The following is a 27,893-nucleotide window of genomic DNA, read 5'->3' as shown; positions in this document are numbered from 1 at the left end:
CCGACATCAGAAGACCTTGTTGTTCCTTAGTGACATGCCAAGAAAAGCGGAGGAACAGCTTTCAATTGGTCCCAGTCCTCGCCTGCCCTGCGGTCCCTCTCCCTCTCCAAATTGATCTCTCCTAGCACGATGCAAATGAACACAGGGAGGCCAGGAGTCACCATAAAAAGGCAGCTTGCTTTATTGTCGCAATGCCAGTGGGGGGCAGGGATGGGCAGCCTGACTCCAATCTGAGGCCGAGGCCAAGGGGCCCTGAGGAGCCTGAGGCAACTCAGTCAATGCACCAGTCCCCCGAGGGCTGTCCAGTGCACACCTGCAGAGTGGGGTGTGGGACATCTTCTCCCCCGTTGGCCCATCTGGCCAGGCGCACCTCTGACGGGTCTGGGCCATTCCCTCAATTCCATGTGGTTCTTGTCACAAAGGTCTTTTGCTATTACTCATGGGGCTTTGGCTTCTGGACTCATGTATAAGCATGACCCTCAGAAGAGAAGCCGCACTCCACATGGAGTCAGGCACAGCCCTAGGCTCGGTTATTTTTTTTAGACGGATACAGTTCCCTCAGTCCTCCTGGTCTCGGCTCTCCCTCTTTAGAGGAGGTAGCCCCCCCAGGGTGAGCCTCAAAAGCCATATCAGAGGCTCCTCGTCCCCACACCTCGGAGCGGAGGCCAGCAGGAAAGCTGCTTCCCATTCTCCCCTTCGTTCCCATCCCTTCCCTCCCACCCAACCCTCCCCTCTTACTCCCCCCACCCACCCACCTCCTTCCCAGCCTTCACTAGGGGATTCCGCCTTTGTCAGGCTGCCTGAAGGAGCTGCCAGTCCCCAGGGCAGGTGCACAAAACAGAAAAACAATTGGCAAGCACAGGAAGGGAGAAAAACCACAAAAATCAGGGTTTGCCTTTGTCTACAAATAGAGGATGCTCCCAGCAGGGAGAAAGACTGCTCAGCTCGGAAGCTGGACATTCTCTTGTGCTTAGGACAGTCCTCTTCACCTCCGTTTCTGCTCAACTTCCCTGTGCCCAAGTTCCCACACTGAGAGAGCTCTGGAGGGGTGTGCATGAGTGTGTGCACGTGCATGTGCCTGGGCTCGTATTGTGTACACACGTGCACACAACTGAAGGGGTGCCTCTGCTCCTCAGAGGCTTCTCTCTGGCAACAAAGTCCTGTGCACACACACAAAGACAGGTACGCACACACCTGTGCACACACAGACACACACTAGATTCTAAGGGAGAGTACACAGCGGGGTCCCTGGAGGCTCACTGAACCTGGGTTGGGGCAGAGGGCCAGCACCTGGAGTACAGCTGGCTCCCATCCGGGTGGCTCAGACGGTGGTAACCGAGAGCAGAGGGTTGTAGACCCGCTTGCCGTCAGCCGAGCGAGTGCCATGGGCCAGCATCTCCTGGATGGTGATCCAGTTGTCTAGAATCTTCTTGTTCCGCTTCTTCATGGTTTTGCGGTGGCTCAAGGCAATGATGTTGAGCTCAGCCTTGCTGTCGCCATTCTGCTGTTCCCTCAGGCACTCCAGCCGGCTCTGCATCATGAACTCACGCCGCTTCCGCTGCTCCCGGGCCCGGATCAGGTGCTGCTTCCGCTCCTCTTTGCTCCAGTAGCGGCCCATCTTCATCTCACTCACTGCATCGTCATCTGTGGTCATGCCACTGCGCTCCTCTCGGATCTTCAGGGCCCGGGCTTTTAGAAGGCGATCACGCACAGGCCGCTTGGCCACGTAGCGGGTTCCGTCGCTGCGTACCTTGACCTTCCACTCCATTCGGGGTGCTTCGGCGGCTGTTGCCACTGCTCCGCCTACCCGAGGGCCACTAGCCAAACTCAAGGGGCCATGACCCAGATCCTCCAGGCCACGCGGCGGGGCCAACTGCACACAGCTATTGTAGTGCTCGCTCTCCTGGCCCTGGCCTCTGTGGCGCCTAGAGAGGTAAGGGCTGCCCTCAGGGCACACACGCTCCAGGGTCACCCCCGTCTTTGGGCTGCGGCGGACACGCTCCTCTGAGTGCTGTCTCCGGCCCACCTCGGGATCCCGGGAGAGGGATCGGAATTTGGCGGGGCTCCCCTGTGAAGGAGCTCCCTTGGGGTGGGTGGCAACAGGGGGCCCAGAGGGAATCTGGTTCAAGTTGGAGTTGCCAGCAGCTGCCCGCCTCAGGGGGCTCTCCAGCAGGGGCTCGGTGAGCAGTGGGGTGCTGCGGCAGCTCTCCCCTGTGTTGTAGGCACTGGTGCTGTCCTTGTCAGACTTCTCAGGCAGCTCAGAGATGTCAGACAGCTCGTGCTTCTTGGGCTCACTGGCTCCCAGCTCATAGAGGCTCTCGTCCTCCAGCAGCCAGGCCTTCATGCAGCGCTCACGCAGCTGCTGCATCTTCTGCGCCCGCAGGATGTTGCGGCACTTGAATTCCAGGTGCCGTAGCTCTTCCTCCAACATGGCCATCTCATGGCCCAGGCTCTCATTGCGGTTGACGTCCAGGGCACTGTTGCCACCAGAGGCCCGGGGAAAGAGGAGGCCCAACTGGTTGCCATTCTCCAGGTGGCACTTTATCTCCAGCAGCTCCCGGTAGCGCTCATATTCCTCATCGGTGAGGCCAGGGACTTCACCACCCCCCAATGCAGCCCCCTCAGCCAGCAGGGAGTCCATGCTGAAGTGGAAGTCCCGGCTCTGCAGGGCATCCCCTTGCAGGCCAAACTTGCGCAGGGTCCCAGGCGTGTTGGTGGTGCTCAGGGGCTCATCGCCCAGCAGGTCGTGCTCAGAGCTCTCCTCATTGCGGGTGCTCTCGTCAGTCCGGCCCACCCCGCTGTCCAGCTCCTGGCTGTTGCTCAGGCCTGGACCCACATCGGGGACTGCTTGCTCCTCTTCATTCCCGAGCTGGGGTAGAAAGGTGAACCCCGCTCAGTCTGGGTCCCACTAGTCAGGGAGCCACAGGATTGGGATCCGAAGGGCTTTGGGGCCTGCTGCACCTCCCACACACCCCCCAAGCCCCTTCTCCCTCTCCCTTCCTGCTTGCCCTCCCTACTACCTGCTCTTCCTCCTTGCTCACCTTCTGGGCAGGGGGTGATTTCAACTTCCCACCACGCAGGTCCCCCTCATTCTCTGAGCCCAAGTTATCCAGGAAGTCATCCCGGTCACTGTCCTTCCATCGCTTTGCCAGCTGCAGAGATAGGCCCATGATGTCCCCACTGACTTAAGGACCTCCCCGGACACCCTTCCAGTTGCCTCAAGGTTCCATACCCAGCCTCCTGGTCTCAATGAAGTTATCAACCCAAGAGAGGGGGTGGTCCCAGCCCACCCAGCCATCATAGGTCAAAAGGGGAAATAGGCCCTCAGACACTGCCAGCCCTCTATGAGCACCAGGTTGTTGGCATGTCTGTGCCCTTGTCACAGATCGGCATATTCCAAGACAGAAAGTCCAATGTGAGGGGACCCGGAACACTCTGCTGGACACACACACACACACACACACACACACACACACACACACACACACACCTGGCTCTCAGGTCGGGCCACCAGCAGGGAAATGTTGGTGTTCTCCTCCTGGCTCAGGATGGCCACCGCCTCTTCCCGGTTCTGGACGTCCACACCGTTTATCTGTGGTGGGCCGAGGAACAATCAACAAGGACCTCAGAGCTGGCTCCAGGATGGGCCCTGGTTGAGCACCCTGGGCTGGGACAGGCTCTCAAGCTTTGGAAGGGTGGAGAGAAGTGGAAGGTGCCTCAGGAGAGGGCAGCATGGCCAGCGTGAGAGCACGTGTGCTTGGAGAATAGCATGGAAGAGATTTGACCACATCTGGGGGACAGAGGGAGAGGCTGCAAGATGCCAGAGCAGATCCCACGTGGACACAGGAGTCACCCAAGGCAGTTGTGCAGGAGAGATGAGACCCAGCCCTGATTTTAATCACACCAGGATGCCTGGCACCAGGCTAACCTCTCAGACGAACAGAGCAGGGATCAGCGAAGAGGAGGTGCTGGGACAGCTGGCACATAGGGGCCCTGGGTCAGGCCCACCTGTCCTGCTCAGCTCACCTGGATGATTCGGTCTCCTTCTCGGATCCGGCCGTCTTTGGCTGCAATGCTGTTGGGATTCACCTGCAAGGCACACACATCCTGGGGACTTAGCTCCTCCACTAAAGTGCCTTTTTAATAGGAAGGGCCGGCCCCAAAGCAAACCAAAGGCTCCTTTGCTTACTCCCTCTTTAGCTCAGATCAGCAGCTTCCAAGCTCCAGGAGGCAGGGACAAAACAGTGGGCCTGGGGCTAGTTACCCCACCCCAGCACGTGGCTATTTGCTGACCAAAGCCTTCCAGCCCCTGCCTGCCAACCCCACGCCCTGGCTGGCACTCCTATACTCTTTTGCATGGAAGTTTGTTTTTGTGTTTCAGAGGCTAGGCAAATGTGGCAAACTGGATACTTTCCCATACTTTGCCACACTCAAAAACGTCAGCAGTAGGATATTCATAGGAAGGTTAACTCGATCAGGAGACTGCTAGAGCGTGGAGGGCGGCGGGGGCATCCTCCTCCCTCCTGCAGACACACAGACATCTGCCACGGACAGGTGGGGGAGGATGACCCCCACGCGTACCACGAGGGCTGGCTGCAAGATGTGGGAGGCAAAATACAGCCTGGCTGGGACCTCATCCTGCCTCAGCCTTGCCCGGTGTCCCACTTGGGCCATGTGTGCTGCAGAGGGCTGTCAGGCTGGACATACAACACTAAAGCCATTGGTTGCCCTGGCCTCACTGATCAGCAGCCTCCCTGTGATGCTAAGCAGGCCCTATCCCTCACACCTGGGTCCTTGTGGGCAGCTTGAGAGCCCTAGGCAGTGTGCAGAGGCCAAGGGGTTGGGTGGTATGCCAGACCCTGCCTCAGCACCCACCACCATGGCGCACCCATTCCCCTCACTGATGCAATATACATGGGCAAAGTCCAGCTTTGAAGTCCCAGCACGCAAGAAGACAGCGTGGGGCTCTGCTGCCTTCTATAAGACTGCACCCATATCCCCACCTTCTTACCTCTCCAACGTAGATGCCCAGGTCCTCCTCATCATCGGTGCGGTAGCAAACCATCAGGCCCAGCTTGTCCTGGTGGCTGGCTTTATACAGCTCCACCTCCTGCCACAAGAGGGGGTGAGGGAAGCAGAGTAAGAAAGCCCTGGAAATATGTGAGCGAGGACCCATGCTGCAGCGGTGCAGCCATGGCCCAGCCCTGGCCCCAGCAGCACTTCACCTGAGCAGAGCTGCCGGCCCCAGGTTTGGTGGATCTCTCTTACCATCCCCAAATGGCACATGTGTTCAGTGGTCTTCCCTACCAGGAAGTGCCCGAGATATACGAGACACACGGGACACACAGGGACACAGACATGTGCAGGACGCAGACTCACCGACATAAACTGAGCATAGGACCTCACCCGTGCCCTCCCCGATTCAGCCAGACTTGGCGGGTGAGCCTGAGTAACCAGCCACACACTGGGAAGGACCACAAGGGCCAGCCACCTGGGAGCAGCAGGAGCCAGGCCTGTGCTGGGCTGTAGAGAGCTGTCCCAGGACTGGCTCCCGGGGCTGGCTGCAGGCCTTGCCCTGGCCACCCGGCTCACCTCGTACTCCAGCTCGTCCATACGGTCTGCCTCCTGCGGGCCGCCCTCCATGAACTCCGCTGGGTCATAATACTCATGGTTGATTGGGGGGCTGCCCAGGAGAAGGTGGGGGTCAGGCTGGCCATCTGCTCCTCTCATGCCCTTGCCCAAGCTCCTGGGCTGGCCAGTCTCACTGCACTCAGCATGGAGCCCTGCTCTGGCTACACCCTCAGGGAAGGTGTCTAGGCCACTTCTTCCCGAACCCCTTCCTTCTGAGCTACATGCGCAAACCAGGAACAGTTACTGAACGGGACTATGCAGGGGCCCACACCGAGGACACAGAGGCCTAGCTCTCCCACCCTGTCCCACACTGTCCGCCACTCACATTCTTCCAACCATGCCAGCCAGCAGGAACTGACTTCTCCAAACTGTGTGCAGGTGCCCTTCCCACCCAGCACTGACCCCACTCATGCAATGCCCCCAGGAGTTATCCAGGCCCCGGAGGACGGCCCAGGGACGGAAAAAGACCCAGTCTACCTCCAACGGTGGCCCCTCTTGCCCTGAAGCTGAGCGTGGCTGCTGGCGGCCCCGAGCCCTACCTCTCTGCGGAGGGGATCTTGGGACCACCTCCCTGCAGCCGGGGTTTAGGCTAGCAGAATGAGTCAGTGCTCACACAGTCATGAGCCACCAGGCTTGGATGAGAGGCCCTTCTTCCGAGCAGGCCAAAGAAAGAAGCTGAAGAGATGGAAGAAGTTCAGAGCGGGGAGAGGGATGGGACAGACAAGGATGCAAGAAGATTCAAGGGGTGATGCTTGTGAGGCAGAAGACGATGGGGCGGCAGAAGAGAGAGGATGAGGAGGAGGAGGAGCTGAGGACCCTCAACCTTCCAGCAGCAAGGTCCCAGGATGGTCCTCCCTTGGCCCTGAGGGTAGATACAATGGGGATCCCGTGGGTCAGCCTCCCCTGGCCCCTTCCTCAGCTGGGGTCCAGCCTGAGGCTAGAGGCCTGGAGATTTCTGAGCCCCTGGGTTCCAGTCAACTCTGGAGGCCTGGAAGCCTGCTTCCTGCCTGAGAAGGCGAGCCCGCTGGAGTCTCCCTGCCACACCCAGAGCTGCAGCACTGCAGCCCCTGGGTGGTGTGGGGATGGCTGCCGCTGCTGGCGTGCCGTCTCTGGAGGCAGGGCCCGGGGCCCTCCTGAGGGCGACTCACAGCTCAGACAAGACGTACGGCTCCAGGATGACCATGGGCGGGGTGGGTGGACGCAGCTTGCCCAGCGCCATGATATGCTCGAAGGTGATGTCAGTCTGAGTGCCACTGTCCACCAGCTGCAGGTCGTGACAGGAGCTGTCCCCCCGGAGGCGGGGGCTGCGTCTCAGCACCTGGATCACCAGGGGCTCCTTGGAGGAGCGCAGGGCCTCCAGGGTTTGCTCCTGAGACAGCTTGGAGAGCTCCTTCCCGTTCACCTGTGGCAGAGACACGCCCCCATGAGAACCCACTGACCAGTACCCGGCTCTGCTCAACCAAGAAATCTGCTGTCCACCCTTGGCCCTGCTTACCCTTCACGTCCCCATTCACAGGCAAACTGTGCTTCTTAGCCCTGTCCCCACACAGTGCTGTCTGTGGATTGCTGGGCCATACCCCGAGGGTCTGGGGACTCTGCTGTCACATTAGGACATCCTTCGGCCCTCCTCCAGGAGCCATCCACTCTTCAGTCCCCCTCACTCTAGCCCTGCTTCTTCTTCAGGCAGCATTGAGACCAGAGCTAGCATCTAAAAAATTGCAGAGTCCCCCTTGGCAATAACCTGGCATCTGTTATATGAGAGGAAGACCTGGACTCCTCTCCCGATGGGTGTCCGTCAACAAATAGGCTCAAGTGGGAGGGCCGGGAAGAAGAAGATAAGGACAGGACCTAGGTCCTCAAGGTAGTGCTGGACTCACCAAAGAGAAAAAGGCCAAAATGCAGAGCCCTCCTGGCATTACAAGTCAGTCTAAGGCCAAGGAAGTGGCCCTTAGGCAACCACCGCTGTTTCTTAGGGGCCTGATGTGCCCAATTCTGACCCAACAATCTATCTGGCAGATGAGGAAACCAAGACTCAGCAAGATGAAGGGAGCCATGAGCCGGGCAGGCATGCACAGCGGTCAGAGGCGGGAGTGGGGGAGGCGGCCATATCAGGCTGGGGGCCAAAGAGAAGATGGGAAAAGCAGGCTGATACTGGCTGGAAGATGGAAGGTCTTCCAGGCAGACAGAGATGCAGGGAAGCAGAGATCCAGGCTGGGGACCCAGCTGGGGGCAGAAGGCTGGCCCCAGTCTAGCCCCTAATTTCTGCAGCAGCCTGTGTGTCTTAGGCTCTGGAATGGTCACTTTCCAACTAGTGAACCCAGCTGCACACACACATACAACTTCAAGGCCCTCCCCTTGGCAGGGAGGCAAAAGTACTACTGACCAAACAAACACAGCCAGAAGTTGTCACAGGGCCAGCAAGGGAGAGTCAGGAAGCAGTTCCTGGAGAGAGAGAATGGCAGGGTCTTCGGTTCACTCAGCAGCTTTGTGGAAGGGCTCTCCCGGGCCTGGGGAGACCACACACTAGCAGTGATGGCCCAAATGACTACACCCAGCAGGTAAGTAAGCACTGAAACAGACCTCCAGGGGCTGCTATGGAAGCACAGGACCAGCCTTGGAAGGGGGGTGAGGGAAGAAGGCTCCCTGAGCAGGTGTCGGCTGCCCTGCTTCAGGGGAAAGGCAAGGAGGCTAGAATGAGGTAAGGAGGCTGGTTTGCAGGCGGAAGCAAAGTCCCTGATGGTCAGCATGGAGATGGCGGGTCCCAGGGACCCAGTATGCACCCATGGCCAGAGCTTCTGCAGGATGAGTGGCAAAGGAGAGCCCTTTTCTGCTTGGCTATGCCGATCCTGTCTTCTGATTCTCACGCACAGCACCACCTTCCTCCTGGATGTCTCAGGGGGTGGGCGTTCTTGATAAAGATGCCCAATCCAACTGCAAACTCATGTCTTCCCAACTGCAGCGTGAGAGACCAGTCCCTGGATGTCATCCCAGGAAGGGACCCCTGGCTGGCCACGACTCCTCTGAGTGATTCCCTTTCTGCTACATGATTATGTGATTTCAGTTTTTGTCTCCCCTCTCTCCAAACATTTCATGGTCAGAAAAGATATGTTTTAATCGACTTTGTCTAATTATGAAAGAAACACAGGTTCACTATTTTAAAAAGAATTTATTTACTCACTTTTCAAGAAAGAGGAAGGAAGGAAGAAAGAGACGGAGAGAATCACCAATGTGTGAGAGAGACACCAATCAGTCACCTCTCACATGTCCCCAGCTGGGGACCTGGCCCACAACCCAGGCACGTGCCCTGACAGGGAATCAAACTGGCAACCTTTTGGATCGCAGGCCGGGACTCAATCCACTGAGCCACAGCAGCCAGGGCAGAAACACAGGTTCATTATAGAACATTTGAAAAATATAAAACACCAAGTGCCTTCAGAATTCTGAGTTCCTAAGTCTCCGCAGAACAGGTGGAGGAACCTGAGGAGCCACAGCATCTCAGGCCCGGTGGGAGGCAACGCGGGGTTGGGGGTTCAGTGAATGAGGAGTGGGCGCAGTTGGGGACCTGGGAGAAGCCTCCTCCTTACTATACACAGTAGGGGCTGGGTGCGTGGGGGAGGCAGGTACCTATGTAAGGTGTGAATGTATGGATGGCAGCGGGGCAGAGCGTATGTGAGTGGGGATTGGTGGAGGTGGGAACAGGAGCGTGGGGAAGCAGAGGGGATGTGGGTGGGGGTTTGGCTGAGGTGTAGTAGGTATATGGGGTTGTTCAGGGGTTGAGGGGTTGTGTTTATGCATCGAGTGGGAGTGGTGGTCTGGGTAGGGGTGTAAGTGGGGTGTGGGAATTGGGGTGTGAATGGATTGTGTGGGTGAGCGGTAGGGCTCAGTGGCTGTGAGGGTGGGTATATGACATTGCGTTGAACCTTCTCCTCCAGAAGGTCTACTCTCTTCCCCAGGCAACCCCCGCCACCTTCCCACTCAGCCCTAAGTGTCAACCTGGGTCATTATCCTCCTTTGTTCTCCATCTTGGTAAATTCTTCATCTGCGGGTAGGGGGCACCTGGGGCAGGCTCTACATCACCTTATCCCAGCTCTCACAGCCGCCATTCTTTCCTGCCCCCTCACACACCCTTCTTTCTGCCGGCCAGGTGCCAGAGCGCTAGGAGCGGGTGTCCTTGGCACCTGCTCCTCACTTGCTGCCCCATCCTGTCACGTACACCCACTCCGGGCCAGGTGCCCAAGCATGTCCATCCCACTCAAAGAACCACACTCACTGGCAAACAGACATGCTGAGACTCCCAAGCACCTGTGCATCGCAAGCCGTGAAAGGCCCAGTGGACGCCTAGGGAGAGCACTGACATACTGGGCACGTGGCACGGGCTAAACCCCGGCAGACCTAAACACGTGGGTGAGGTTTCACAGCCAGGGACCTGATTCTCATCGGGCTCTGGGAGGCTCACCAAATATACTTTGATTGCTGACCTGGGAGGACCCATACAAACTTCAAAGGCTCGTGAAGGCCCAAGCTAGGCCAGAGTGGACAAGGGGTCCTCAGCTCATCCTCAAACCAAAGGGCCCCACCCGGCCTTCCCAGGAGCTCCTCCTGGGCAAGGTGGCCCTCAGCTTTGCTTTCATGTCTCTCCCCCAAGGACACCTGCTCCTCTTGCTCTGGTCCACAGAAAGGACACCAGAGAGAAAGGGCCTGGCTACTGATAGCCAGCAGGAGTCCACAGTTAGGGTCACATCCCATGCGGACCCAGGGTGGTCAGCATCGCCAGAAGCCCTTCCACCAGTTCAGGAACAGCCGTACTTGCCCATTGTCAGAAAACTCACGACACCAAGTGCAAACCTTCCTCTCTGGGAACAATCCAGAAGAAACGCACTTTGTCTTCCAATACTTCACATACCTGAAGCCCAGCTGAACATCCATGTACCTCCTTCACCCAGTTCTCAATGGTTCTCATCCTCTCTAGCACTCTGCGTGGGCTGTGGCAACCTTGCATGTGCCGGGCATTTTTTGCCTCAGCTTGAAACTGCCCTGCAGCAGTCACACTGGTTCCAGTGAGTTTGCCTTGCCTGAGACCCCATGCTCTCTCCTTGGGCGTCTCCGCCCTCAGCTCTTTCACCTGTTGCTGGGGATGGGCCCAAGTGGGTTGGCCCGTGGGTCATAGTGCCAACCCGATCCCAGCTGAGCTAGAAGTCACTTCACCCCCACCAGGGAGAGGGGACCTGAGCCTTAGGGGCACCCCTTTGCCCAAATGTGGCCGCTGTGCTTTGAGCCAGACTGGTTGCCGTTTATACACCAAGAGAGCACTCACTGCCCAGTTGCCACAGGTCGCAAGAGCAGCTGCCACCTCCAGGCCCCATGGCACTCAGCGTCCCTCATCCTGGCTGACCCAGGCCCCTGATCACACACTCAGTGTGGATCTTACCCCAGAGTGTAAAATAGTTATGTTTCTGAAGGAATTTGTCGATAACTATCAAGTTTGAAAATGTTCGTCATACTCTCGGATCCAGTGAATTTGCTCTAAATAGATCCTAAAATGATGATAAATATTATGCAAGTTACAAGGATGTTAAAAGCAGCATGATTTTTTAAAATTTTTATTTATTTATCTTTAGAGAGGAAAGGAAGGAGGGAGAGAAATATCAATGTATGGTTGCCTCTCATTGAGTCCCTTGCTGGGAACTGGCCTGCAACCCAGGCATGTGCCCTGACTGGGAATCGAACCACGATCCTTTGATTCGCAGGCCCACGCTCAATCCACTGAGCTACACCAGCCAGGGCTAAAAGCAGCATGATTTTTTATTGTGGTAAAACACGCCTAACACAAAATGGACCACCTTAACCATTTTCACATGTCCAATTCAGTGGCCTTTCACATACATTGTGCAGCCACTGCCTCCACCTCATTTCTGTGCATCTGGTCATGGCGGGGAAATGGCGCCCCCCAGTATGTACCTGACATCTCTGGCGTCTTTCCTCAGCAAGTTTTCTAGGTTTGCCCATATCGCAGCAAACATCAGGACTTCATTCCTTTGAAGGCTAAATAATATTTTATTGCATTTCAAAAACACAGGGTGTGGCACAAATAACGCCCCTTCTTTCTTACAAAGCCATAAGCAGGTTATTCTGTAACGTAATGCTGTCACACTCAAGCACACCATATGGCACTTTAGGTAAAGTGTTCAAATTGCTGTCCATCTCGTGCGAGACGTTCACGAGCCTTACCAACCACAGTGAAGCGAGCGTTACTTCTGCCAGACCCTATATTCCATTGTAGAGATAGACCACATTTTGTTTCTCCATTGAACTGTGGATGGATGTTTGGGTTGTCTCTGCCTCTTGGTCACTGAGCCGTGCTGCTAGGAGAACTCCAGCACAAGGCCCTGACTTCGTGTTTGCGTCCCTGTTTTCAGCGCTTTCGGGTGTGTGCCGAGCAGTGGAATCACTGGACCGTCTGGTCATTCTGTATTTAATCCATTAAGGTACCGCCATTCCTTTTAATGCCAAAACCTTTGCAACAGTCTTGACTGTAAGTGTCTACCCCAGTATTCTAATAACAAGCCTGTTTATGAAAAGATGTAAAATGACACATGAACGCCCTGAACTGGTGGGGCTCAGTGGATTGGGCATCATCCTACAAACGGAAAGCTTGCGGGTTCAATTTCCACTCAGGAGGGCACATGCCTGGGTTGCAGATTTGGTCCCTGTTCAGTCGGGGCGCGTGCCAGAGGCAACCAATCGATGTTTCTCTCGTGCATCCATATTTCTCTCCCTCTCTTTCTCCCTCCCTCCCCCTCTCTAAAAATAAATAAATAAAATATTTAAAATAATGCATGAACTATGATGGTTACCATATGAAATATGTTTATGGAAAAAGGCTTGGAAAGAATAAATAAAAATATTGTGCAAGGGAGCCCTGGCTGGTGTAGCTCAGTGGACTGAGCACAGGCCTGCGAACCAAATGATCGCAGTTCAATTCCCAGTCAGGGCACATGCCTGGGTTGCAGGCCAGTTCCCAGTGGGGAATGCACGAGAGGCAACCACACATTGATATTTCCCTCCCTCTTTCCTTCCCTTCCCCCTCTAAAAATAAATGAATACTGAAATAGAGAACAAGGGGATAGTGACCAGAGGGGAGAAGGAAGGGAAGTTAAGGGGAAAAAGGGGGAGGGATTTGGAGGAACAAATAGGAAGGACACAGGGATGAGAATTAAGGGGGGGTGGAAATGGGAGGGAGGTGGGGAGCAAGGGGCGGGGGAGGCTGGGATGGGAAAAATAGACAAAAAACTGTACTTGAAAAATAACTAAATAAAATTAATTTAAAAAATAAAAATAAAAAATAAATAAAAATAAATGAATAAAATCTTTAAAAATATATTGTGCAAGGGAAAAGGAACCCTGAGATTTCTGGGAACGTGGATCTCAGCAAGTAGTAGGCAACCTAGGCCAGATGGAAGCAGTACTTATGTGACTTTCGGTTCTTTACAGCATCTTCTCCAGTGAACATTACTTTTATAATCACAGAGAAAATATACAAAAAAAATATATAGCCTGTAATCTGTGCCGAGGTTTTTCTCAGTCTCCCTGCAGACCATGCAAGGTGGCTGGTTTGTGCTCCTGGCTCCTGGCTCCAGCCTCCTGAGTGCTAATTAAAGGAGAGCTGTGACCACGAACTCACAGCCGACTTCCCACCTACACCTGATCTAAGAAGGCTCAGGAGGCCCTAATTCTCCCTCCACTGCCTTCAACTTCCTGCCCAAAAAGGAACAGACAGATCCCAGGAGCCTGGAGTCCTAGAGAGGATGAAATAGTGGGGGGATGGGGCCGAGGGGGAGAGCCTTGTACTGTGGGCTCCAAGTGGGGGAAGGGCCTTCACTCCAGGACCTCCTGCCTTGAAGGTGAGGATGATGAATCACAGCCACCTACCCCTTAGGAGAGGTGGCCAAGAAGATCCTACACCCACCCCAGGGAGCACTGGGAAGCTGGTTTTGGAAGAATTGGGAAGGGCCTGGCCACACACCCTCCAAACCCCCCATCTTCCCCACCCTCCATCCTCCCCATTCACCCAACACGCCATGCCACTCCCACTGTCTCCCCCTCTAGGACTGCATTTGCAGAAACGATTCTGTGGGTGGCCAAGGTGTGGGCCATGGCGTCCCCAGCCTTGGGCCTGAGCACAAGAGGACACGAGACTTATCAGGATGATCAGTTTTTAAGCTACGCAAGTGTCTAAAAACTGTTACACATTGGAAACTAATATGTATGTCAACTGCCACTGATAATTTTTTTTATTTTTAAAAAGAAGAGGACACCCCAGCCAGGTAGTTCAGTTGCTTCAGAGCATTGTCCGATACACCAAAATGCGGGTTGGATCCCAGGTCAGGGCACGTAAAGTAATCAACCAATGAGTAAATAAGTGAAACAATAAATGGATGTCTCTCCCTCTCTCTCCAAAATCGATTTTAAAAAATTTAAATAAAACATTTTTTTAAAAAGAGGACAAGAGGCCCCAGGGTCAGAGGGGACACTGAACCCCTAGGTGCTGCTGGGTCTGCCTTCATTCAGAAGGAGCCCGTGCCCACATTCTACCCTGATGCCCACCCCAGCCATTCAATGCAAGCCAGGCCCCTATGGTATGACCTCTCCAACAAAAGCTTGGTGACCAAGGCGACCAGCCAGAAAGCAGGGTGAAGGTGCGCAGGGTTAGGAGAGGGGACAAGACACAGCTGGGGCAGGTGCCTAGCCCAGGCCAAGCTAAAAAGGAAGATCTGGAGGGAGTCACGGTGGCTGTGGGGCGTTGGACGTGAGTAAGGAAAGTGAGGGGCACCAGCAGGCGGACCATCAGAGACTGTCCTGGAAACATGGAGTCTGGGCACCTGGGCCACGGCCTGCTGCTCTGTGCTCTGGGAGCAGCCCTGGAGGGGTTCTCCCATCTCTTATCGCCAGGGAGTTGAGAACAAGAGGCACCTGAGTTTACCTGAATGCTGATGGGATAGATTCAGAAGAGGAAAAACTCCTAATGCTAGAGAATGAGGAAAAGAGAAAGCCTCAGAGATGTCGGAGGTAGACAAGAGGAACACTGGGGCAGGTGAAGAGACACCAGTGGTAGGTGAAGGAGACCGGGGAGTAAGGAGAGGACACGGGGACAAATGAGAGCAACACGGGAAGTGCAGGGGGTCTTTTGAGATTGGGCACGGGCTTGGTACAGGTGAGGGCCACTGCTGCTGCTTCCCCCCACCCAAGAAGGGCCTCGGGGCCCTGGCAGTGGCCAGCAGCCTGTGGCGGAGGGCGGGGCTCTGGGCACACTCACACAGGCCCCCTCCCGGCCCAGAACCTCAGACAAAGGTGTGTGTGTGTGTGTGTGTGAGTCCTCGGTCCCCCCCTCTCCCCCCCACCCCTGTCCCTCTTTCTTCTCTCATCTGTTTCTCTCTGTCTCTCCCTCCCTCCCATCTTTGTCTCTCTTTCTCCACTCCACCCACCCCGCCTTCTCTCCCCACACTTCCCAAGTGCTCTGATGTGGAATCTGGACATGTGAGGAGGAGGGAGGGGGAGGCTGAGAAAAAGCACCCAGGCCCGGCTTTCTCCGAGTCCCACAGGGACACCCTGGGAAACCCTGGGAAGGCCCTTTCACTCCTGGTAAGGCCCCAGGGAGGTGGTTAACTACATAATTGCTAGGGACTCCCACAGTCACTACATTATGACTCAACTAACCCCACTCTGAAGAGCAGGAAGCAGACTAGGAAAGAACAAAACCAGAAATTGCTCTGGAGCAGGGAGTTCTGATCAACCAGCTGTCTCCCAGCTCTGCAGTCAGGAGGGTTCAGGGGACACTTTGGACACAGCTGTGTCTCTGACTTCCCCTGTCCAGACAAGTATTACGGGGACCTCCAAGCTGACCGAGGATTGGTGAAGAAAGAAGCCCAGAGAAGGGCAGCCTGAGCCAAAGATTCTCTGTGCTCCTGGTCTTTTCAGTGGCCCACAGTGGCTCAACCAAAGTCCTCATTCATGTCTTACCAACTCTGGACTTTGGAAGTTCTCAATCCACAGGAACCTTGGAACATCTGGCAGCGGATATCTGCACTTCCTTCACCAGGATCTCCCCAGAGCATACATTCTGCTGCCCCTGATCCCTCCTTTCTACACATACATTACGCTTCAGACAGCGAGATGCTGACATGAATGCTGCCATTCCCGAGGGAAACTACAACACCCTTAAAACGCTCGTGGATTTAGCACTGATGTAGTCACGTCCACATCTCCCCAACTATACCTCTAAATGCCCTTATCGCTGTTTTTTTCATCCAGGATCCAATCAAGGACCACACACATCACATTTGATTGTTATGTCTCTAGTCTCCTCTTAACCTGGAACAATTCATCCACTTTTTAAACTTTCATGACATTGACCTCTTACAAGAGTGTGGGGCAGCTGCCTTGTAGAATGTCCCAGAGTCTGGATTTGCCCTCATTAGATTCAGCTTAAGCACTTTAACAAGTTCCTGCTGTACCCTTCTCCTTCCCCACTCTCTCACCAACGTCAGGACACTGAGGGGTTCCTGCTGGGAGGCCTGCTTGCTTTGGTCATGTAGTCAAGGCGGAGATTGCCAGGTCTGTCAGTGGCAAACCATTTGCATTTTCCCTTCCAAATTCATAAGAAATTTGGAGTAATATCCTGAGACCCTGTAAATATCCTGCTCCCCACACCGACCTTTATCTAATGGTTTTACCATCATTCAAGGATGATTCCTGCCTGAATAAAGTGCAATGATGGCTACAAAATGCCTTAATTGGTAAGAATTCTAGCAGGCACGCAGCAGTACACTCCATCATGTGACGAGCCCAGTGAATGGTGTGCCCCGAGTCAAGGCTGCTTGGACAAGCCATACACACTCACCCCATAACGCCCCATGACCTTTCTGCCCAGGGGCAATAGCAAGAAAAGGAAGCATGAGAAGCCTTCATCTGCAAGGTCTTTTTAGTAGTCTCAAGGTCATGTGTGTGTGCACGCGCACATGCACGCATGCATGCACGCACCCATGTGAGATGCCTGTATGTCAGTAAGGCTGTGCGTGATGGGAAAGGAGTGTCAGTCACTTCGTGTGGCATTTAAGAAGAAATTGTGTGCCCTGCGTGGTGTAGCTCAGTGGATTGAGAACGGGCCTGTGGACCAGATGATTGCACTTTGATTCCCAGTCAGGGCATATGCCTGGGTTGCAGGCCAGTTCCCAGCAGGGAACATACGAGAGGCAACCACACATTGATGTTTCTCTCCCTCTCTCCTTCCCTTCCCCTCTAAAGATAAATAAATAAAATCTTTAAAAATAAAGAAAGAAACTATGTCCTTTGGGGCATACCTTGAGCAGTGACCTCTGGAAATCGATTCAATAGGTCTGAGGTGAAGCCTCACACTTCTTATTTATTGGTAACAAACTCACATCCCAAGTGGTGTTGGTGTGATTTGGGGCTTCATTGATTTAAAACGCCAGTTCCTACCTGAGGTTCTTACTACTCAGCTTGTAGTCCAAGGAACACAGAATGGACACTACCTGGGAGCTTGTGAGAAATGCAGAATCCCAGACCGCACCCTGAACCTGCTCAGTCAGATCCTGTATTTTAACAAGGGCCCCAGGGTGGAATCAGCTGTCCCAGAGCGCCCCCTTGAGTAACCAGGGGGACATGCACACACCTGAACAGGGTTCAAGCACCAAGCAAGTGCTTCATAGTCTCCCTCTCCCCTCTCATCAGCCCTCCCCCCTCCCTCCCCAAAGCTGCTCAGTAGGTGGGAGATGCCCACCATGGTGGGCTGAATTCTGACTCATCTGCCCTGCTTCCAGCCTTCCCCGGGGTGGGGGCAGGCCTCTTAAGGAACCTCAGAAGTCCTGCTTGGGGAGAAGAGCAGGGAAGGAGGGATGGCCCACACCTCCTGGGTGAGAAAGCAAAGCAATTCTCCGAGGTCATCCTCAAGTGTCCTCACAGCTTCCCAGATCCTGTGGACAACTGAAAACATCTTCCCACTCACCTCTGGACTAACCTGGGTGGCCCAGGAGCTCAATCCTCAATCCTCATCTAGCAGTATTTACAACAGCCAAGTGCTGGAAGCAACTTAAGTGCCCATCAGCAAATGAGTGGGTCAAAAAACTGTGGTACATTTACACAGTGGAATTCTATGCAGCAGAAAGGAGCTCCTACCCCTTTGCGACAGCATGGATGGAACTGGAGAGCATTATGCTAAGTGAAATAAGCCAGGCAGTGAGGGACAAATACCACAGGATCGTACCTTTAACTGGAACCTAATCAACAAAACAAACAAGCAAGCAAACTATAACCAGAGACATTGAAATTAAGAAAAATCTAACAATAACCAGAGGGGAGTGGGGAGGGGACAGTGGGGAAAAGTACTGTCCCCTCAGCAACTACTGTAAAGGACACATGGAAAAAACCAAGGGGGAGGGTGGAAGCAAGGGAGGGAGGTGGGTTCAGCTGGGGTGGGGGGAGGGGTGGGAAGAAAATGCAGGCAACTGTAACTAAACAACAATAAAGTCATTTTAAAAAACGATATTCTTTATGGAGTGCTTTTCATTTCCGCTGCTCAAAGCAAGGGGGCAGAAGAGGCAGATTGCACTAGGAAGAGGGAAGTGCCTGTGATATCCTAACCCTCACCCCAAGCCCCAGCTTCTCAGTCTTTCTTCTTTGGCTTGACTCCTGAGCAAAAGGGCCAAATCTGCTCATTTCTTTTACAGTAGAGAAAACCCACAGAAGAATACTAGACATTCCTCTATCACTGGACATTGACCGTGACACACCCACAAGTAAGGCCTTCTCCACCCACTGTCAACATCTCAACAACTGACCTAGTGGCTTAATGGCAGTAACTCCACTCAAATGAGATCCCAGGGGACCCAGTGCCAAAGATACTGGTTTTGCCCAGACAATGACCCCAAGAGGCAGCCACTCTTTATTCCCATTTAGAAGGGGAGGGAACAGGAACCCAGCAAGTGAACCATTCAGTATCAACACACCACACTGCCTTACCTGGCAGGGACCTGAGCCAGAAGGAAGACCCACTTGGCCTCACTAGGACCCATGCCAGGCTAAATGCTCTCACCTTTTTGTCCTTTGGGGGGTGTTTGCGTGCACATATATTTCTTGGTTTTAAAGTTATAGCGAATGCCCTGGCTGGTGTGACTTAGTGGACTGAGCGCCAGCCTGTGAACCAGATTCCCAGCAGGGGCACAGACGTGGATTGCAGGCCAGGTCCCCAGTAGGGGGCACTCGAGAGGCAACCACGCATTGATGTTTCTCTCCCTCTCTCCCTTCCCCCTCTCTAAAAATAATTAAATAAAATCTTTATTAAAAAAATAAAGTTGTAGTGAAGTATATTTGCCAATCACCTGCACATATTTAGAGCATGCAATTTTAAAAGTTGAGATATATATATATATATATACACACATATGTCTGAAACCATCACCACAATCAAGACAGTGACTATTTCCATCGTCGCCAAGTGTCCTCATGCCCCTTTGTCTTCCCTCCCTTCCAACCATCTATGCAAATGCAGCTCTTCTTTCTGTCATTATAGATTCATTTGCATTTCTAGTATTTTCTATCAATTGCTCAGACAGTCCTCAGAAAGGAGGTAAGGAAGGGCGATTTAAAATTCTGAGCCAATGGCAAGGCACGGGGAGCCACTACACGTCATGGCTACTGGAATTCAGTGCCCAGCTGCACAAGGGCAGCACCAAAACCCTGCTTACAGAAAGCCCCCCACTCAAGCAGAAGGGAGCACATCGGGTGCGGACAGGTGCCATGGAAGGTAAAGATGTCTCGGAGAGAGCGGGGACAGGTGAGAGGGGCAGGCACAGGCCCTCCCACCCCGCTCTCATCAGTATCCACCCCCCAACTCAAGTTGTAACAAGGCCCCAGGCTAGGGCATTTGTGATGTTCCAAGCTGGATTTCTAGAAGGGTGGCTGGCACAGTCCGACTTCAGCAAGTAGATCCCAGAGGAAAGAGCGCTTGGGAGACTACCAAAGGTCTGGAGAGGTGTCCTTTGACTTCTCCTGAGGTGGACAGAGGAGAGATGACAGGCAGTTGACTCCCTCATCCTAGAGGCTGAAAGAAGAGCAGAGAGGGGTGGGCCCTGCAGGGAAGGGGAGAAGCGGGCTGGAGGCGTTTCCTTTGTCCCATGGGCCTCCTATGTGCCAGGCCTGCCAGCCAGGCAGCACATGGTGGAGTCAGAGAAGGGGTAGCAAAGTAGCAAAATCAAGAAGACTACAGCGACAAGGGGGAAAAGCAGGCAAAGAGAAGTTCAAGGCAGTGGAGTGTGATTAGATCCACCGGAGAGAAGGGCACAGGCCCAGCAAGCAGAGGCACATGGAAGGCATTTTGTGCCTTGATGCTAGATGGTGCTAGGCGATGCTGCTAGGCGATGCTGCTTCCTCCTTTCCTTTTCCATCCTTTGTAACCTGGCTCCTTCTGATTCCTAACTCAACATGCATAACCCCCCAACGCAGAGTCCTTTACAGATTTTTCAAGCTCACCCCCTCCACCCCACCGCCCCCAGCACCCGTCCTTGCATAAGGACTGGGATCATAGAAATTGGGCCCTGGATGGTGTGGCTCAGTGGACTGAGTGCCGGCCTGCAAACCGAGAGGTGACCAGTGACCAGTTCAATTACCAGTCAAGGCACATGCCTGGATTGCAGGCCAGGTCCCCACTTGGGGACACACTAGAGGCAACCTATTGATGTATCTCTCTCGCACACTGATGTTTCTCTCCCTCTCTTTCTCCTTCCCTTCCCCTCTCTAAATTTTTTTTTTAAGTCTAAAACACAGCCCTGGCTGGTGTAGCTCAGTGGATTGAGCGCGGGCCTGTGAACCAGACACTTGCGGTTCGATTCCCAGTCAGGGCACATGCCTGGGTTGCAGGCCAGTTCCCAGCAGGGGACGCACAAAAGGCAACCGTACATTGATGTTTCTCTCCCTCTCTCCTTCCCTTCCCCTCTAAAGATAAATAAAATCTTTAAAAAAATGTTTTTAATAAAGTCTAAAAAACAAAAGAAATTGGGCTGGAGTACTGACATGGTGCATTTAAAGTACTGTGAAAGACCATATCAGTAGAATAAAGGGCCAGAGTCACATGAACATCTCCACAGCCACAGAAAAGGCATTTGACAAAATTTAACAACCCTTCATGATAAGAACAATCAAACTAAGAATAGAGGGGAACTTAACCTGATAAGGAGCACCTATGAAAAATCCACAGCCAACCTCATACTCAGGCTTGAAAGACTGGAAGCTTTCCCCTAGACCAAAAACAAAGAAAGGGCCCTGGCTGGTGTAGCTCAGTGGATTGAGCGCAGGCCTGCAAACCAGATGATTGCGGTTCAATTCCCAGTCAGGGCACATGCCTGGGTTGCAGGCCAGTTCCCAGCAGGCCAGTTCCCAGCAGGGGATGCACTAGAGGCAACCATGCACTGATGTTTCTCTCCCTCTCTCCTTCCCTTCCCCTCTAAGGATAAATAAAGAAAATCTTAAAAAAAACAAAAACAAAACAAAGGAAGGATGCCCACTTCTATTGTACTGGAGGTTCTGACCAAAGTAAATAGGCAAGAAACAGAACTAAAAGGCATTCAGACCGAAAAGAAAATAAAACTCTATAAGCTCATGACATAATCCCATACACAGAAAACTCTGAAGAACCCACTAGAAACTACAAAAGCTAATAAATGAAGTTTAGTGAGGCTGCAGGACACAAGGTCAACGTCCAAACGTCAGCTGTACTTCTATACAATGGCAATAAGAAAAACGAAAAAGAAATCGAGAAAACAATTCCACTTAAAATAGCACCATAAAGAATAAAACACACAGGAATAAATTTAAGAAAATTGGTCTGGCTGGTGTAGCTCAGTGGCGCCTGCGAACCAAAGGGTTGCAGGCTTGATTCCCAGTCAGGGAGCATGCCTGGGTTGCAGGCCAGGTCTCCAGGCGGGGCCACGTGAGAGGAAACCATGCATTAATTAATGTTTCTCTCCCTCTCTTTCTCCCTCCCTTCCCCTCTCTAAAAATATATATTTTTTTAATTTTAAAAAAGAAAAAGAAAAGTGCAAAACATCAGTGAAAGAAATTGAAGGCCCAAATGTAAGGACATCCGTGTTCATGGGTAATAAATAAATACGCCCCCAAATTGATGCAATGCAATTCCCACAAAATTGCAGCTGGCTTCTTCTCCGAAATTGACAAGCTGATCCTAAGACTCATATGGAAACTCAGGGAACCCAGAATAGCCAAAGCAGTCTCAGAGAGTACAAAGTTAGAGGATTCACACTTGCTAATTTCAAATTTTACTTAACAAAAACTACACTAAAAGTGGTGGTACTGGCATAAAAATAGAAATTTCTCCACAAGATATGCAAATGACCAACAGCACATGAAAAGATGCTCAACATCATTAGCCATCAGGAAAATGCAAATCAAAACCAAAGTGAGCTACCACCTCACACACAGTAGGATGGAAAACACGTGGTGGGCCATAGCCCACGTGGCTCCGTTGGATCTTCCATAAACCCAAAGGCCTGGGGATTAATTCCCTGTTACAGCACATACCTAGGTTGTGGGCGTGGGTTCCCAGTGGGCGCATGTGACGTTCCTCTCTCACAGATGTTTCTTTCCCCTCTCCCTCCCTCCCTCCCCCTCTCTCTAAAAATCCACAAGCATGTCCTCAGGTGGGGATAATAGAATAAGTTAGTTAATTAATTAATTTAAAAACATGTGTTGGAACCCAGCTGGGTAGTTGGAGCATCGCTGGGTACAAAAAATGTTTGTTGAGTTTGATCCCCAATTAAGGCGCATATGGGAGGCAATGGATTGATCTCTCTTTCTCTCAAATCGATAAACATATCCTTGGAGTGAGGATCAAAAAATGTATTGGGGAAGACGTGAAGAAGTTGGAACCCTCTTTCTTATACTGCTGGTGGGAATGTAAAATGGTTAAACCCCAATGGAAACATCAACCAGAATTATCATATGATCCAGGAATTCCATTTCTGGGTATGTACCCAACAAAACTGAAAGTAGGGACTCCAACAGGTATTTGTACACCCACAGCGGTGTAATTCACAATAACCAAAAGGTGGAAACACAAATGGCCATTAACAGATGAAGGGATAAATGATGTGGTGTAGTCATACAAGAGAATATTACTCAGCAATAAAAAAAACTTAGTACTAGTACATGCTACAACATGGATGAACTTGAAAATATGATAAATGAAAGAAGCTAGGCACAAAGGGTCACATATCATATTGTTCCATTTAGAAATGCCTGGACAGTTACCTACAAAGGAGTCCCCATAAGACTGTCAGCTGGCCCTGGCTGGTGTAGCTCAGTGGATTAAGCGCGGGCCTGCAAAGCACACGATCGCGGTTCGATTCCCAGTCAGGGCACATGCCCGGGTTGCAGGTCGGTTCCCTGCAGGCCAGTATCCCAGCAGGGGATGCACGAAAGGCAACCATACATTGATGTTTCTCTCCCTCTCTCCTTCCCTTTCCCTCTAAAGGTAAATAAATAAAATATTAAAAAAAAAGACTGTCAGCTGATTTCTCAAAAGCGACCTTACAGGCAAGAAGGGGGGCAAGAAGGGGGGCTGGAAAGAAGTATTCCAAGTCGTGAAAGGCAAGGACCTGCATTCAAGATTATTCTATCCAGCAAAGCTTTCATTTAGAATGGAAGGGCAGATAAAGTGCTTCCCAAATAAGGTCAAGTTAAAGGAGTTCAGCATCACCAAGCCCTTATTATATGAAATGTTAAAGGGACTTATCTAAGAAAAAGAAGATAAAACCATGAACAGTAAAATGACAAAAACTTCCCAACTATCAACAACTGGACCTAAAAAGAAAACAAAAACGAACTAAGCACACCAGTAGAAGAGGAATAGACTCACAGAAATGGAGATCACATGGAGGGTTATCAGCGGGGAGGGAGTGGGGAGAATGGGGGAAAGGTACAGGGGATAAGAAGCGTAACTGGTGGGTACAAAATAGACAGAGGGCGGATAAGAATAGTGTAGGAAATGGAGAGACCAAAGAATTTGTATGTACAACCCATGGATATGAACTAAGGGGAGGAAATGTGGGTGAGAGGGGAGGTGCAGGGCAGAGGGGAATAAAGGGGGGAAATGGGACACCTATAACAGCATGATCAATAAAGTATTTTTTTAAAAAGAAATGTCTGGAAAAGGCAAATCCACAAAGACAAAATCAGCGGGTGCCAGGGGCTCAGAGGCGTGGGGGGAAATGGGTACAGGGTTTCTTTTTAAGGTGACAGAAATGTTCTGAAATTAAATAGTGGTGATACTTGCACAACTCCCTGATTATACCCAAAACTTCTGAATTGTAAACTTTAAGGGTATGCAAATTATATCCCAAGTTGTAGGGTTCTTTTAAAAATATTTTATTTATTCTTATTTTTTATTTATTTTTAAAAGATTGTATTTATTTATCTTTAGAGGGGAAGGGAAGGAGAGAAGGAGAAAAATATCAATGTATGGTTGCCTCTCGTGAGTCCCCTGCTGGGAACTGGCCTGCAACCCAGGCATGTGCCCTGACTGGGAATCGAATCGTGATCCTCTGGTTCGCAGGCCTGTGCTCAATCCACTGAGCTACACCAGCCAGGGCTATTTATTTATTTTTAGAGAGAGGGGAAGGGAGGGAGAAAGAGAAGGAGAGAAGCATCGATGTATGGATGCCTCTCCCATGCCCCCCTACTGGGGACCTGGTCTGCCACCCAGGCAGGTGCCCTGACTGGGAATAAACCGGTGACCATTTGGTTTGCAGGCTGGCACTCAGTCCACTGTGCCACACCAGCCAAGGCTGGGTTTGGGGGTTTTTTGTTTGTTTTGTTTTTTTAATGCTTGTGCGTCATCAGGCGAAAAAGGCCTGGAACTCAAGGCTAGGACAGAGACTTGGAGGTTCCTTGATCTGGGGGTCAGGAAACTCTGGAGGTCTAGGAAGAGACTCCGGGGAAGCCATATACAAGGAGTTACATGGCAAGTGATATGGGTGGAAATGTGCATTTCTCTGAGCTGCATTGTGTCTCCGTGGGGTCCCTTACCCTAGTAAGGTGCAGGGGTCACAGGCGGGCATGGAGGAGACAAGAAATGCCACTGAAGCTGGGGGAACACCAGTGTTTAAGGATCACTGGTGGCAGGCAACAGGTTGGAAACTGGCTGGTCTTTTGAGACAACAGCTTCCTTCTTTGAGAAGGGGTTACAGGGGAAAGTTTTCCCTTCCTATGCCAGGGACTTCAGCCCCCAGAAACAAGATCAACTAAGGTAGTTAACGGTTTTCTCTGCTTTTCAGATTTTAAAAGTTCGATCCTCTTTTGTCTTCCCTTAAGTTTAAAAGATGGTTCCTTTTTCCAGATTTCATTTTGTTGTTGTTGTTGTACAGGCAGAAAGAAACATGGACTGGTTGCCTCTTTCACGCACCCCAACCACCGGGGCGCCACAACCCAGGCATGTGTCCGGACCAGGAATCGAATCACAAACTTTCACTTCACGGGACGCCCAACCAACTAAGCCACACAAGTTGGGGCAGATAGTTAGTTCCTCTTTTAAAACTGCATCCAGTCTCCCCTTCTGTCCAAACTTCTGCCGAGAGCTTAAAAAGGGAGCCGGGTTCCCAGGAGCTGGTCTGGGGGAAAGCCTGATCAGGGAATTTTTGATTCAAGCCCTCCGCACGCATGGAAACCCCTGAAGGAAGCAGTCTCAGCCCAACCTGTGGCGTTTCCTTCGACTGCCACAGGGAGCCCCAAAGGGTTACCGCAGTGTCACTTCCAAACCATGGCTCATTTCAGACCTGTAGTACAGGGCAGGTTGCCCTCCGATTTTCACACATCCCCATGAGGCCCGGCCTGAAATGAAGTACTACATCAATGCCTAGCCGGCAAAGTCCAGAGCCCATCATCGCTTTGGAACTGCTTGCCTTCTGTTGAAATGATTCCAAGAAAGGAAGCAGTGAAGATGGGATTCCTCGGCCTCATCCACTAACCAGCGCGGCCCACCTCCATAAGGCAGTTCGGGTGCCCAGCACCGGGATTCCACGGGACTGCCTCTCGGTCCCAACCAGGATCACTCCTGAATCCAATCCCACCAGAAGGCAAAAGCCAGGAATGGAGGGCGGGAGGCAGGGAGCATGAAAAGCAGAGGGTTCGCGAGCCCCGGAGACCTGCGGGGAGACAGCGGAGGACTGCCGCCAGGCCAGGGCAAGATTACCCGTCCTGTCCGCACCGCCCCCCACTCCACGGTGACCAGAGGAACTAGACTCCCAGCACAAACGGTGGCTGGGCTTCCCCGGCCTCCCCAAACGCCTGATGCACTGATTCTTCCTCCTCCCCCTCGTCCCGCTGATACCTGTAAGGGTGTCCCCTGTTCTTCCAAGGAGACCCCATTCCCCCGGGCAACACCTCTCCGGCCTGCACTTGCACCCCTGTCCTGACCAATGAACACGGAGTTCAAGTGCATACCTGTCTGTGTCGGGTCTGCCCCAGGGTCTCGACTCCCTCTGACCTTGAACTCCCTCCACTTAGCCATGGGGGCGTCTCAGGCCACACCCTCTGGGACATTTCTCTAGACCGCTCTTAGAGCGCACACAGAAAGTACACACGCGCGGGGCCACAGGAGCCTCCGCGCACATACAGACGGGGCACAGGCACGCACTCACGAAATAACTGCACGTACAGGCAAGGAAGCCCCGCTCCCAGGCCCGGGGCTGGAGTCCCAGTTGGAGCGGGCAGCCCGGTATCTCCTCTTCCTTCCAGCCACGCACGGCGCGGTCCACGCCCCCCGAGGCCCAGTGGGAGAGAAAGGAGGTCGGGCACCACCGCCCGAGGACGGCCCTCCCCACTGAACCCGGAGGCAGCCACTCACCCGAGGTACCCAAGGCTGGGGAGGCCACCGTTTGGTCAGGGCCCTAGTAGAGAGTGCCAGCCCGGGCCGGGCGTCGGTGAGACCCTGGGTTGCCCGTGCACTGCTGCGCCCCTGTCCCGCAGGGACCTAGATTTGGCCTCCCACCGCCGCAGGGGCTCGCCTCCCAGCCCTGCCCTGGGTCCAGCACAGCGAGCGTGTGCAGGGTGCAGAGGCCATTCCTTTGCAACCTCCACGCCGAGCCGGCGCCCGCAGCATCGCGCCCCCCAGGTCCGAGCTCAACTTCCAGACCTGGTCCGATCTGAACCCAAGGCTCGCGTCCCAATCTACTCCTGGCGCCCAAAGGATGCATCCCACAATCCCGCCCCCACGCAGTTCCCCCCATCTGTGACTGGTTCCCACGGAGCGCCAACACCCAGTAGCTGCAGAAATTGAGGGTGAGGATGGCTCCCTACCTCTTCCTCTAGAGCCCCCCCAGCCCTTCCACATCTGCGGCCCCGACTACACCAGGCCCTACTCCGGGGCCGGCTTTCTCCCCAGGTGGCGCCCACACTCCCCCAACCCCAGCGGCCCAACCACCCTACCTGAAGCATTACTTTGTACTGCTCCTCCGGTTTCTGGACCACGCACATATTGCATCCCATGTTGCTGGCCGGCGAGGGAAGAGGGCAGAAAAGGGTAAATGCCTTTCACTGGTCCTTGCGCGGGACCTCGGGTCCCGGGCCGGGGCCCGGAGCCATACCCTAGAGCAGGGGGCGGGCCGCCTAGCGGGGAAGGGGGGCACGCCCCCAAAGGGGGGACAGCTCCACGCCCCTCAGGTTAACTCTTAGCTGGCAGAGGCCAGGCTCGGGCATGCTCCCTAGCACCCCGCCAGGAAAAAAAGGGAAGCGGGGGATGGGCAGGCGCGCCGGGCGTTGCTTGGCTACGGCCCCCCCAGGATGCGCGGGGGCGCGCCGGGCCTCCGGGGGCGTCAGGGGCCGTGGGCCGCGCGCCTCCCCGCCCGCGGGGTCCGCCGCTGCCGCTGCCGCTGCCGCTGCCGCCTCCGGCTCCCGCCCATGGTCGCTGGCCCCCGGAGCCCGGCCCTTGCGCTCAGCGCCGCGGCCTGGCCGGCCGACTGGTGGGCGGCGGCGCGGCGGCGGCCCCCGCTCTTGGCCAGGCCTGCGCCCGCGCTCCCGCCACGCCCGGCCGCGCTCCCGGCGATCCCGGCGCCCCTTCTCCGGCCCCTAGTTGGCCCTGCAGTCTCTAGCTGCCGCCCGGGACCACGGACACGAGCGCGCGCCCGCGGCGGGGGTGGGGCGCGGGGACGGGGCGCACGCGCGCAAAGGAGGGGAGTGGG

The 27,893-nt window shown here is 53.6% G+C and overlaps 1 protein-coding gene across 4 annotated transcripts; it reads right to left on the bottom strand.

The window, feature by feature from the left end:
- Nucleotides 1-761: 761 nt before the first annotated feature.
- PDZD4 (PDZ domain containing 4) lies at nucleotides 762-27,893 on the bottom strand. 4 transcript variants are annotated; one of them, XM_037151014.2, is made up of 8 exons: nucleotides 27,142-27,893; nucleotides 6,780-7,033; nucleotides 5,593-5,683; nucleotides 5,012-5,110; nucleotides 4,027-4,089; nucleotides 3,491-3,592; nucleotides 3,042-3,152; nucleotides 762-2,869 (listed from the first exon to the last, which is right to left on the bottom strand). In XM_037151014.2, exons 1-8 carry the CDS (start codon nucleotides 27,199-27,201, stop codon nucleotides 1,322-1,324), a joined length of 2,328 nt encoding a protein of 775 aa, XP_037006909.2. In that variant the 5' UTR covers nucleotides 27,202-27,893; the 3' UTR covers nucleotides 762-1,321. The 4 variants fall into 4 exon arrangements, with proteins under 4 accessions (XP_037006909.2, XP_037006915.2, XP_037006918.2 ...); XM_037151020.2 differs by having other exon boundaries at nucleotides 6,798-7,033; XM_037151023.2 differs by lacking the exon at nucleotides 27,142-27,893 and having other exon boundaries at nucleotides 5,593-6,493; nucleotides 6,780-6,840.

Source organism: Artibeus jamaicensis, unplaced genomic scaffold (assembly GCF_021234435.1).
Source record: "Artibeus jamaicensis isolate MK-2021 breed Jamaican fruit bat unplaced genomic scaffold, CSHL_Jam_final contig_1417, whole genome shotgun sequence".
Classification (NCBI taxonomy): Eukaryota; Metazoa; Chordata; class Mammalia; order Chiroptera; family Phyllostomidae; genus Artibeus; species Artibeus jamaicensis.
The sequence above is the reverse complement of the archived record's forward strand: the minus strand, read 5'-3'. Positions and strand labels throughout refer to the sequence as shown.